At 44.4% G+C, this 13,403-nt stretch overlaps 1 protein-coding gene across 1 annotated transcript in view; it reads left to right on the forward strand.

Annotated features, from left to right (window-relative positions):
* RTF1 (RTF1 homolog, Paf1/RNA polymerase II complex component) overlaps positions 1-13,403 on the forward strand; it is a 55,742-nt gene that overhangs the window by 19,286 nt on the left and 23,053 nt on the right. Inside the window, exons 5-9 of the mRNA XM_075927141.1 lie at positions 2,939-3,053; positions 5,366-5,477; positions 7,799-7,934; positions 8,821-8,998; positions 11,700-11,782. Of these exons, the coding sequence (XP_075783256.1) occupies positions 2,939-3,053; positions 5,366-5,477; positions 7,799-7,934; positions 8,821-8,998; positions 11,700-11,782 (624 nt within the window). The remainder of the gene's footprint in view (positions 1-2,938; positions 3,054-5,365; positions 5,478-7,798; positions 7,935-8,820; positions 8,999-11,699; positions 11,783-13,403) is intronic.

A 13,403-nucleotide genomic window follows, 5' to 3' on the forward strand; every position in this document is an offset into this window, starting at 1 on the left:
GGAAATACTCAGTGTTCTACCCAGCTATGTAACTCTGAAATCCATGTTGGATCCATGTCAGTTACTTGCTGTTGTGGTGTTCTGTGAGTTAGGAACATGGAGTTTCAGTAAAAATATTAACACATTGGTGGGTTTTAGTTAATCATCAAAGGTGAAAGTAAGCCGGTGTATCTTGGTACAGTGCTCTGGGGCAGAGCTCTGGATGCTGCTGGTATCTGGTACTCACATGGCTGGGCAGTGCAGTCCCTGGCCAGCCCCAGTGCTTGGGTGGCTAGAACTGGAGCTTGGGTGCACTATGGCTGCGCAGCATCTCCTCATTCCTATCCCTTGCCCTGAGCCTCTGGTACTCCATTCCACACTGGAATTTTTTTCAGATATTGTCTTATCACACAACCCCCTACTCTGACACCCGCCCCCCCCCCCCCCCCAGGGAATTGCAATACAACAGTACAAGGGATGTTCAATTTAGATTAGTTAATGAATCGAATAGTTAATGGGATTACCTATAGGATTAATCTATAAAGGAGCCTCTGCCTTTGATCTGTAGCAAGAACTCAAAAGCGAAAGCCCTGCAGGGAGCATTGGGCCAGTGGGGGACTGACCCCATCCTCCCTGCAGCACCTGAGCCTTTGAAATGTGCAAGAGCCAGTTCCCCCACCGCACCATCTGTGTGTGTGTGGGGGGGGGGGGGGGCAGGGAGTGGTTGAGGCACAGCTGGAAACAGTGTGAGCGGGGACTGAAGTAGCCTTCCCTTCCTTTCAAAAGGAAGCCCTGCGGGACCAGCGGGGCCTCCCCCACTGGCCCCTTGCTTCCTGCAGGGCTTCTGCTTTTTAAATGTACAAGAGCCCCACTGGCAGAAACGGCATGATTGGAGACTGCTTCAGTCCCCGCTTGCACTGTTTCCTGCTGTGCCTCTGTTTCCCCCCCCCCCACACACACACACTCCCGCCAACGTGGTGCTGGGGGGAACCAGCTTTTTAAGCCGGCTCCCCCTAGCACTGGCTCCTGTCTTTCCCCTCACTTCACCCCCATCCCCACTTGCTGCCTCTCCAATAGAGGCAGCAAGGGACAGAAAGCAACTAGTAGACTCCGATAAACATAAGCTTACTTGTCAACTAGTTGCTTACATCCTAAACATCACCTGTAAGAAATTTACTTCCCCCTGGTGATCATACTTTAGAGCAGGGTTGGGCAAACTACAGTCTGCAGGCTGCATTTGGACTGTCAGCCATGTTAATCTGACCTTAAGCTCCTGCTGGGGAGCAAAGTCTAGGGCTTGCCATGTGCCATGGCTCCCGAAAACAGAAGCATGTCCCTGCCCTGGCTCTTACGTATAAGAGCAGCAGAGGGCTGCACCTGCCATGCCCCTGGAACTCTCATTGGCTGGAAACTGTGGCCCGTGGGAGCTGCAAGAGGCTTGGCCACACCTCAACATAGGAGCTGGCCAGAAGGGGGACATGCCACTGCTTGTGGAGGTAAGTGCAGCATGGTGTCTTCATCCCTGAGCCCCCTCTCCATGAGCCAGCCTCCTGCCCCAGCCCTGATTTTTTCCCCCCCCTCCTGCCCTCCAAACCCTTCAGTCTCCGGTCAGAGCCCCTCCTGCATACCCCCTCAATTCCAATCCTACTCCAGCCCTTGCTTTCAGGAATGGAGATATAACACTTTGGAAAAGTCAACTTGGAATATTTGAGTGTCTGCTGAAGCAGCCTGGAGTGGGAGCCACTGTGCTGGAGAAAAGGAAGATGAAGTTGTTTGGACTCTAGGGAGGCGCTAGTCCCACATGACCTTTTCCTCACCACTTGTGAATTCCATGTTGAGCAAGATATGGGGAAAAATCAGCCTGGAGCTGGTGGCTTAAACTCTGGGAACACTAATTGTACTTTTCTGATGACATATTAGGAGCTGAAAAGAGGTTGACAAGAACTAGAAACTAATTTATTTAGATCTGGCCCCTCGGCAGAGCACATTAGTTAAAATTTGTCAACGTTCTTTTTGTGGGTTGAGTGTTTCAGTGGAATGACTTGTTTGAGTACAGTTACTCACATGCTCAAGCACTTGCCGGATTGGGTTCTTAGAGTGGAGAGATGCTGTTCTCTAGCCAGAAAATCTAGACTTTAAGAAAAGTAAAAAGAACACTTCCTTTGGAGTACACTCAAACCCCTGGGAAGGCCCATCAACATAAATGATGTTACACATGTCAGCATTGAGTTTGTACGTACAGACCTTAAACATGCTGTTTTTCTCTGCTGTAAGTTCAAATGCTTTTCTCTAGCACTCCTACCCATTCTGTACATGTCTTCTCCCAAGTTGACTGGTGTTTGAATGGAAATCCTAATTGTATTTTTATAATAATGTTCGATGTCTTTGTTCTCTGGCTTTTTTTATAATGTGCAGTAATAGCACTGGGATCAAGTCTGAATGAAGTTTTGGATTATTTTGTACTTATGGTTTATGAATACTAAACTCAGCTTTTTCTGGTTCTCCTGGAAAGGTTCTATTGAAGCAGAGGTTTGTATGGGTGAGTCAAAGAAACTTCACAGGTTGAAATTGAAAGAACATGATCACATGTAGGCACTGTTCTACAAAGTAACTAACAGAATTTGTAAATTAGTATCACATGTACCTTTTCAAGGAGTATGTGTCTGGGTTCTAGAATACTATCTAACTTCAGCTACTGGTTCTTATTGTACTTTGCTTGGCTGTTCCAATTCCCACTGTATCATGGCAAAACTGTGGCTCACCTGTGAGATTCTGAGCATGTATACATTTTCTTTAACTTAATGCACTATTTCAGTGATAGAACTTCCTTTTCATCTCAGTTTAACTCAAATGCTCCTTAAATCTGATGCCCTCTCCTTGTCTGGCACTCTGCCTGCAAATGATTTCAGCCCTTTCATCTACTTTCTTAATGCCTCTCTTTGTTTTTGTTTACACCCAGATTTGAAATTAAGAAGAAATTAAAAACAGCAAAAAAGAAAGAAAAAAAGGAGAAAAAGAAAAAGCAAGAGGAAGAGCAGGAAAAGAAAAAGCTTACACAGATCCAGGAGTGTCAGGTAAGAAATGCAGCAATTCTCACTCCTAGTCACTTTATCCCACAGAAGCATGCAGCTGCCTTTTGCCCTCCTCCCTGTCTCTCTCCAAACCCTTCCTAGCAGCTTGGTAGGGAGCAGAGAAGTCAGGTTGCTTCTGTACTCAATGCAATCTTGAGTTTTCAGATCACTTGAAAAAACAAAACAAAACTCCCAAACCTCTTTTGTCTGTTAAGGAATGCACAGACCACTCTTCTCTAAGAACATTTACGTTAAGAACGAATACTTGTTGTGCTATTACAATGTTGCTTAACTGTTCTCATATTAAAGGGTCTTTTTGTCAAACTTTTGCCTTAAAAGAGGAAACTTATAACATTTGGTGTCTCGCTAGAAGTGAATTTTTTAGGGGAGTTTGACCAAAAACTGTGAAGCCATTTTTTAAGACAAAGAATGAGGAATAATAGTTTTGCTATTTAAAAAAATGGCTTCTATTGTGTATCTGGTGTGGCGCAGAAATGGAAAAGGCAGTAGGGATATAAGCACATTGGCAACCTAGAAACTTTCTGTAGTCTGGCAAAAATCTGTTTTTAGAATGAAGTCAAGTTTATAAGTTCTCAGATGTATATTCATATATACAGACACATAGTCCTTCTCTTTGAAGAACAACTTCTCAGTATTCTGATGACTTACATGCATCTATAAATAAGTTGGAATGAATTTCTTATTACATGTTTAAGTGCAGGTGGTAATCCTTTGGCCTTCCTAGAACTAGAACTCTGAGGGAATGTGTTCGTTATGGAAGACTGTGTAATCTTTCATATTCACAAGGTGTAAGAGTTAATATGTAAGAATACTTTGGCATTTCTTATCCTGAGTGTTTCACTTGGCAATGTGAATACTTTTAATATAGCTTTTGTGTGAAATTTAAACCTACACAATTTTACTCTTTAGCAAATATAAAAAAGACTCTACACAGTATATTCATTCATCTCCTACCTGTGTAACATCCTCTTTGTGTACTTATGTAACAAAAGTCAGAGCTACATGATACATTGTTCTGCAGTTTAATTGATTGGCATGCATTCTGCCTGCTATTCCATCTTTCTTAGGGGTTACCTCTAAAATTCCAAAAATTTGAACAACATCAAACACCCACCCCTCTTTAAAAAACAAAAATACCCCACCCTTCCAGAATTTTTTTTCCTTGCAAAGAAATGACATTAATGCAGGTCTTGCACTATGCACTTTAGAATTTGTTATTGATGCAAAAGTCTATCATCTCATAACCCAGTAGTGCTAGAAAAGAGAGCTTGATACCATGAGTCTGAGCTTTCTACTTGTGTTCCATTGGAAAGTTCCAAGATCAGACTTGGCAGTGATGGTATTGGAGCTACTTTAGGGAACTTTCAGATACATCTACAAATTTGAGTTGGTTTTTGCCCTTCCTGTGTAAATTGTTGGGCTCGTGGTACCAAGAAAGTTTGAAAGGGGAAAAATAACAAGTTTTAAGCCCTAAATCGTTTGTACAATAGTAGTTGTGTAACACACAACGTAAACAGAACACCTAGCTCATGTGTTTAAAAAGGTTTTATCCATACTTGTTCAAGAATATCCTGCATAAGTTTATCAGCATAAGTTCTGAATGAACCTTCTATATTGTATACTAAGTATTAAAGTGGAGGTGCTTAAATGGGGGGAGGGAAAAACTCTTGAAGTTTTCCATCTTACAGAGTTTGAAATGGAATAACATTTTGGCTTTTGAAATTCTATGCAAATTATTCTTTTGAAAAACACATGACTTTACCCATTGCTCCCTTTTGTCACTTTGATAAAATAAAAGATGTCCACAATTATTTACCTCGATTCCCCCACTTTTTTTTGCTATTTTATCTTTTCAAAACTTCTCAAACTCTTAAAGTTAGTGGCAAAGTTAGTTTCAGTTTTCCTTTTGTCATTCTGCAACTTTACTGAAATTTAAAGTTCTGAAATTTAGCAAAAAAAGTGAAACCAAACTCTAGGCAAAATCAGTGGCAAAAAGGAATAAGGAAAAAGAAAAGGAGGAAAGTGAAGGACAGCAACAAAAATGAATCTTTGAAATTTGAAATCTATAGTCTCAATTTTGACAAAGAGCTTTGAAAATCCTAAGGCTTTTATGAAAATGTTACGGGTTGGATATTTTTGGGATGGGGGAATGGGATAGAGGATTTATTAAACTCTTTGAATGAAATATTTCAGTCCACTCTAATTCTAGAATAGAGAGCTTTTTAATTTTGTTCCCCATTTCAGTCTCTGAACTGTGGCTAAGTGGTGAGGTGTTCTATGTGCATGCTCTTTAGGTGATGTCACACAACAAAGAACGACGGTCAAAGAGGGACGAGAAACTGGATAAGAAATCTCAGGCAATGGAGGAACTGAAAGCAGAAAGAGAGAAAAGGAAGAACAGAACAGGTGAGTGTGAAAGTTTGTCGACCTGCAAAAAAACAAATTTAAGAGTGTTTCTAATCATATAACATGGCTATAGCAGGTAGTGATGAGGCACTTGTCTTTAAACTGGTGTCAATACAAAAAACTGAGTTAAGTGGGTTGATTTAGTTTTGAAACTAATGGGGGTCATCTCGAACCCCACATCCTCGTTTGCCTCCAGTTCTTATTTGGGCAGAATCCGTGACCTTTGTTTCCCAGAATTGCCATTTCCATGTTCACTCTTTCCTTGGTCTATTGACAGATGTTGTGAACACAAGTGAAAGTTGGCAGTGGTGGTTTGTTATGCTTATAAGAAGTGCACAGGATCTTTTTAGGGGAAAAGGCAATACAGGCAGTCCCCGGGTTACGTACAAGATAGGGACTGTAGGTTTGTTCTTAAGTTGAATTTGTATGTAAGTCGGAACTAGCGTCCAGATTCAGCCGCTGCTGAAACTGACCAGCGGCTGACTACAGGAAGCCCGAGGCAGAGTTGCTCTGCCCTGGGCTTCCTGGAATCAGCCGCTGATCAGTTTCAACAGCAGCTGAATTTGGATGCCTGGGACAGAGCAGGTGGGGCGCTGCTGGGTAGGTCCCCGCAGCGCCGCACCTCAGCGCTGCGGGGACCAGCCCGGCAGCACCCCAGCAGCTCTACCCCAGGTGTCCCCAAGTCAGCCACTGCTGAAACTGATCAGCGGCTGATTCCAGGAAGCCCGGGGCAGAGCAACTCTGCCTCGGGCTTCCTGTAGTCAGCTGCTGGTCAGTTTCAGCAGCGGCTGACTTGGGGACGCCTGGGGCAGAGCAGCTGGGGTGCTGTCCGGTTGGTCCAGTAGCGCCGAGGAGCGGTGCTGCGGGACCAACCCGGCAGCGCCCCAGCTGCTCTACCCCAGGTGTTGTCAGCGAGAAAAGCCTGGTCTGCTGGGGGGGAGGCGGGGGAGCGCACTAGCTGCGCGCCCCCCCTCCCCCCAGCAGACCAGGGAGACATGGGCGGCGGGACTGCTGAGACGCGCCACGGTCCGGCCCACATCCTCCGCGGCTTTGCTCTGCGTCTCCCTGGTCTGCTGGGGGGGACTCCCCTCCAGCAGACCAGGGAGATGCGGAGCAGCTTTTCTCGCCCCAGAGGATGCGAGTGGCGGGACCGCTGCGCATCTGGGCGTCCCGCCGCTTGCGTCCTCCTGGGCAAGAAAAGCCCCGTTCGTAACTGCGGTCGGATCCGCATAATTCAGGGACTGCCTGTATACCACATTGAGGGTAAGTCTATGTAGCAGGGCTAAAGTTGAATTAAGCTATGCAACTTCAGCTACGTTGAAATAGCTTAACGCTGCTTATGGGGCTGTCTATACAGCAGGAAAGCAAAGGGAAGAACACTTTTCCTTCAACTTCCTTTACTTCTCATGAAATGAGGGTTGCCATAAGACGGAGTAAGAAGTCCTCCAGCTCAACATTATTTCAAAATAAAGGCTTGTAGTGTAGTCACGCTCTTTTTCAGAATAGTCTCCGTTATTCTGAAATAACACTGCTGAGTAGACATACTCTTACTGAAAATACAAAGTTAAAGTATGTGTTAGGCATGTTAGATACAGTGTAATTGAATAGTCATGTAACCATGTGAAATCTTAGCGGTTACGTGATTATTCAGTAATCGCCAGGAGCGGAGCCGGGAGCCAGTGCGCTCCTGGCCCCACTCTTAGGGTGCTCCCTATTTAAAAACCAGCTCCCTGCACAGCCCGGCTGCTTGCCACCCCGCTGCCTTGGATACAGAGTCAGCAGTGCAGGGTGGCAGCAACCCCTGCCCACAAGGGTCCGAGTTCCCCGTGGACAGGGGTTGCTTCACTGCAGCTTCCTCCGCCCACCCTCCACCGCTGCCTATGATAGAGGCGACAGTGTAGGTGTCTTTTGGGTTTCCTTGGTCCTTGGCTAGAACGGTTAAAAAGGTCTAATGCTTGAGGGGTTTGTGCCGCCTGCTCCAAAAGTAGTTGCCATGAGCAGATAGACTGGCAAGGTAGTAATAAGCTCAAGTAGGCATATGTGAATCCTGTTTCCTTATCCCATTGCTCTTCCCTACCCAGTGGGAAGAGTGTTTCAGATGAGCACAACTGAGATTTAGGATATCTTCTGTTTTGCGTGTTTCAAACAAAATACCTACAGTGACTAAGTGAATGCTTATGCACAAGTGTACATGAATGCTATGAAGCTGGCTTTCAGTTTGTGAGCATATAATTGTCTGGTTACCCTGTCTCTTACAACTGGAGGGTTTCATGAGCAAGGAGAAGCTTTCAACAAAGGCTCGTTTTCCCCCCCTTTTTCAGCTGAGTTGCTTGCAAAAAAACAGCCATTAAAAACTAGTGAAGTATACTCAGATGATGAAGAGGAAGAAGAGGACGATAAGTCAAGTGAGAAGAGTGATCGAACGTCCAGATCATCCTCGTCTGATGAGGAGGAAGAGTAAGTATTAAATACAGGTTATAAAGAAATGCTTTCCTGTGTGTGTTCAACATTAACAAAACTTAACAAACAATACCTCTGTGACCATATTTTGGTTTATAGGATTAAGCAGAGTCAGCTTGGGGCATCAAAGGCAGCTCTGCCACTTGGCAATGTCATTTTCAGGCTTCTGTGTGCAGCTAGATTTGGAATTTTTTTGCATTTCCTCTTGTAGTCCAGTTTCCCACCATTGGATCAGCAGCTAAGATTTAACACTCTCCTGTGGCCAAGTGTGTTCTTTCCTGTTGTCTGCAGTGATTGGAAGGTGAAGTCATTCTTGCTTGTAGGCACCAGAGTTTGCACTTGAACTTTGAGAGCTCAGCCAGTTGGGTAAATGTTTTGAAATTGTCCCAGTTGTGTGGAAAAGTTGAAGCTACACACTTGTATTGTGTTTTCAAAAAAAAAGTGTGTATAAAGTGGCTAGTTGAGGAGTCTTGTAATGATGGTATACGGATCCTATATCACTGTTCAAATCATGCCTATATTTGTCATGACTGACATTTACTTCCATTAATTTGTGATTTGGTGTCCTTGCCCCAAGGATTAAATTGGTCTGAAGACTATAGTACTCAACCCTGAAGAACAAGGTCCATAGTTGAAAATTATAAGGGGGAACTACTGCCCATGCTGGTCATGTCCTATATATTAGAGAGCTTTGGTCGCCACAGATTTCCACTGGGCACCTCGTGAGCACTAAATTCACATAATTACACTTGTCCACCCTGAAAAATTGAATCCCTTTACAAATGTTTCAGTTAATTAGTTTTTGGTAGTCTGCACCTTATCTAAAGGTACTTTGGTGCTAATAGATTTATATTCGTTTGGTCTTCCTTGTCTTCCAAATCAGAAAAGAAGAAATTCCTCCTAAATCCCAGCCAGTCTCCTTACCTGAAGAACTGAATCGGGTACGGTTATCTCGGCATAAGCTGGAACGTTGGTGTCATATGCCTTTCTTTGCCAAGACAGTCACTGGCTGCTTTGTGCGTATTGGCATCGGGAACCACAACAGTAAACCTGTCTATCGGGTGAGTTTGTATTCCAGGGATTTAATTGCCATTTAGTAGCACAGCAATATTCACAGCTACTGTTGTTTGTCTGGGCTCTTTCTCCTGTGACCATACTTATTGGGGTCATTATGTACTAAAGGAGTCTGCTGCTGTTAAGAGTAGTAGAGAAGGCTGAAGGAGGGGGGGAGGGGGGAGGAAATTGAAGGGCGAGGTGGCCAGAGGGAACTGCAGCTTATTGATTTCTAAAGCAATGTGATAAATTGGTGCCATACTAAAACAAAATTGAAAACTCAGCCTAGTCCTTTTGACCCAAACTGTTGCTGCTCTGCTTTTTACTCTGTTTTGAAAATTAGTGCTGTGATCAAGTAAGGATCAGTGTGATCCCGTTTTCTGTAATTTGTGGTCACTCCCATAAATTCTTACCATCTTGTTGAGAAATCAGAAAATAGGCATTACTGTGCCAGACCTTTTAACTTTTCCCGTGCTCTTCAGAAGACAGGGTAAATAGGGAAACACTGCTTTGCAGCTTCAAAACTGATACTGAATTTGAGCAAAATGCAGGACGATGTAGCACTTTAAAGACTAACAAGATGGTTTATTAGATGATGAGCTTTCGTGGGCCAGACCCACTTCCTCAGATGTTTTTGATCTGAGGAAGTGGGTCTGGCCCATGAAAGCTCATCATCTAATAAACCATCTTGTTAGTCTTTAAAGTGCTACATTGTCCTGCATTTTGCTTCAGCTACCCCAGACTAACATGGCTACATTTCTATCTCTGAATTTGAGGACATTGATAAAAGATTTACCACCAGCTATACTCTACAGTGATGAGAAGGCAGTATTATCAAACTGGTTTTCTGTATTCATAAAAAAAAATCTGCTTTTTCTTTTCTGCTAATTATGTAAAATAAACTAACCTAACACATCACTACCTTTGGGGAGATAACTTAATCATTTCATTGCTGTTCATCACCGTGACAACATGAAAGAATATGGTAGCATCTTCTGAAGTTCCTTTCAAAAACTGGTACTTCAGCACTGCCCCATGTGTTAAGCACAGTCACTCTGAAGATGTATTTTATTTTCTCCCCATACCAGATGCAGCTATTTTACTGTGTGATTGTATACATCATATGACTAGGGAAGAATTGAGACTGCTTAAACCCTATACCTCTTTCAGCTGGCATAAACTGCCAGCTAGTTTTATTTCAAGAAACTAATGAAGGTGAAGAACAAACCTATAAGAAGTAGTTGTACAATACTAACTAACACAGTAGGAAGGACTCTTCAGTGTAATCTTCTTACCATCAGGCATGGGCAAAATACGCCCTGTGGGCCAGTTTTGGCCCGCCAAGCCACTGGATCCAGCCTGCGTAGGCAGTGGGAAGCCACAGACAGCCTTGCTTGTCCTGCAGCCTTGCACGCCTCTCAAACACGGCTGTGGGGTACTTTTTCTTTGAGTCCAGAGGGTAAGATTCAGACACTGCTCCTGCCTCCAGCACAATCCCATTGGTCAGTTTCTGGACAGAAACTGGCCAACGGAATCTGCCTGTTTGAGTAACAGGCAGCTACAAAGCACAACCCTCCTGCTCAATTACTCACTCAAGCACATGGCTGAGCTGGTAGAAACATTTTAAGCTCTGTATTCCTTTAGCTCGGCAGTCAGGCAGGATGGTTTAACTGCTGGCTGATAAGTCTCCTGGCCAGAACCTGCCTCTAGCATCCCAGCCCCTCCATTCCCCAACCCTCTGCTCCCCACTCATGCCCCACTACTCCACATGCACCCATACCCACTACCAGATCTGGCACCCCAGTCTGCTGCATGAGATCACAATCCCCTCCTAGCCTAGGTCGCATCCCAAAACCCTGCACCCCAGTTCCCTGCCCTAGGTCACAACTACCTCCTTCCCCCAAACTCCCTCCCAGATTCCATTCTCCCTCCTGCACCCCAGATCCCACACCTCCTCAGTTAATACCATGGAAGAATGCAGCCCTTGACCAAAATCTTGGCATAGGGATGTAAAATTTAGATTATTTGCCTAATGGAATAGTCAATGCAATTTGCATCGACTATTCAGTAAGTCAATAAGGGCGCCGCCACCTTTGAAGTGTAGCAACACTCCTGGGGCTGTTGCTACACTTGAAAGGCCAAAGCACTGTAGGGAGCATGGGGTAAGGGGGACTCAAGCTGTGTCCTGCTGGACCCGTGCTCTCTGTGGTGTTTCAAAACGGAAGCACTGCATGGAGCTGTGGGCCATCTAGGGACCCTGGGCTGCATGTGGCATTTCAAAGAGTCAGTGCCATGTGGAGCCCGGAGTCATCTGGGAACTCCCCCGCTGACCCTGGGCTTCACATGGCAGTGCCGCTTTGAAATGTCACATGGAGTCCGGCCACTTTGAAGCATCCTCTCCTCTCCCCTCTCTTGCTGCCTCTTTCTGGTAGAGGGGGGGAGTGACTAGTCGACTAGCCTCTTGACTATCTGTTAAGCATTTGCTTATTGTATAGTCAACTAGTCGTTCACATCCCTATCTTGGTGTGCCCCCCCCCCCAAAAAAAAATTATTGTCCACCCCTGCTTTAGATGATGATTTCTAGATAGAACTATTTATCAGACTAACCTTGGTCTCTAGTGGAGAGGACTTTGCAGAATGAAGTGTGTTCAGGAAATGGCATGATTAGTCCTCACAATCTTCTTTCCTGCATATCTTTTTATGATCTAGGTTGCTGAAATAACTGGTGTTGTAGAAACTGCAAAGGTTTACCAGCTTGGAGGTACCAGGACAAACAAAGGACTACAGTTACGGTAAGATGACAAAATAATTTTATCAGTAAGTGAATTGCCCTTTTATGAGATGCAATGTTTCCTGTGTAGTATGGAGATGAGAGCCATAAAACAGAGCGTTTCTACCAACCTGCTTGTCAGAACACTCCTCCTTTTCTCCCCCTCACCGCCTCCTTAAATAGGGAGGTAGTAAATGGAGCTCAAAATGGCCATCACTTTTCCTTGCTGTCTGAGAGTCATCTGGAGACTGCAATAGCAGGTGTCTATATTTTTCCTGTATGATGTCAGCCATCTGTATTTTTCTCCTTCACCACCTTCACATAAGGCAATGGGGCAATATGTCTTCCCATGATAGGGGCAGCACAGATGCTGGCATGCCGTGCTGCTTAAATGGATGGTGCATGGGTGGATATCACATCAAATTTCTCTCTTCTGGGTATTTCTATGGACCCGTTAAAAAAATTAATTGTTCCAGTGTTTGGAGAATGCATATTTGTGCAGGTCACAATAACTTGATAAATTCTGTGAAAAAGCCTTATTAATTCATCACCCTTCTGATGGCTGGTAATAGCTTCTTCTGCCTAGTTGAAAGAGAGAAATTCTTACTGTAAGGCAGGGCTACTCAATATGCAGCCCATTTGTTTGCGGCCTGTGGGTGGGAGCCAAAACAAAAAAGTAGTCAGTATAATGTGTTTTAGTAGTTAAATTCCTGGACTGTCATTGCTCATTAAAAGTGCTGACATATTGGTGGAAATCAGGTAACTATTGCATTTTATTAATATCAGCAGAACTGACTTAAATGTGGCCTGTATGTTGTATAGTCTTGCCTTAATCTTTATATTCATACCAGTCAGTGCGAAAGAAGCTATTTGCATATATTTGCATGTGTAGGCAACCACACTTAAGTTGTGGCCCTCGGTATGTGCTGAAAGTATCACTGTGGCCCCCAGGGTTTCCAAAGTTGAGTAATCCTGCTGTAAGGAATGTTTCACCAGGGCAGCTCACTTCCTCAGGCAGTAGATTCTATGGCGATCTAAAACTTTGGCTGGTGGTGAGAACTTTTGATACTGTTTAGAAACTAGACAGAGGAGGTCACTTCCACTTATCCACTTCCTATAGTGTCCCTATAGGTCAGTGGTGGGCAAATACCAGCCTGAGGGCCAGATGTGGTTTTGTCAGAGTTAGACCTGGCAGGCAGCCACTACTGTGTTTTACCTGCGCCTCCACAGGTACAGGGGCTTGCAGCTCCAATTGGCCATGGATCACTATTCCCAACCAATGGGAGCTGAGAGGAGTATCGCGGACAGGGACACCTGGCGAACCACCTCCATTTTATTGCCCACTCTAGCTATAGGTGCTTGTGTCCCTGCCTAGCTGATTCAAAAACTTTGGTAGTGTTGTCTGTTTGGCCTGCACATGTGCTGCCCCTGTCTTGCGTTCTGCCACGAGGCTAGCCAATGTGCACAGGTGAACCTGGCTCAGTTCTTTCTTAAATAAATAAGACGGAGAATATTTTATTGTCTTTATATAAATCCATGGTACACCCACATCTTGAATACTGCATACAGATGTGGTCTCCTCATCTCAAAAAAGATATGCTGGCATTAGAGAAGGGCAACTAAAATGAGTAGGGGTTTGGAAT

This window comes from Pelodiscus sinensis, chromosome 4 (assembly GCF_049634645.1).
Source record: "Pelodiscus sinensis isolate JC-2024 chromosome 4, ASM4963464v1, whole genome shotgun sequence".
In the NCBI taxonomy this organism is placed as follows: Eukaryota; Metazoa; Chordata; order Testudines; family Trionychidae; genus Pelodiscus; species Pelodiscus sinensis.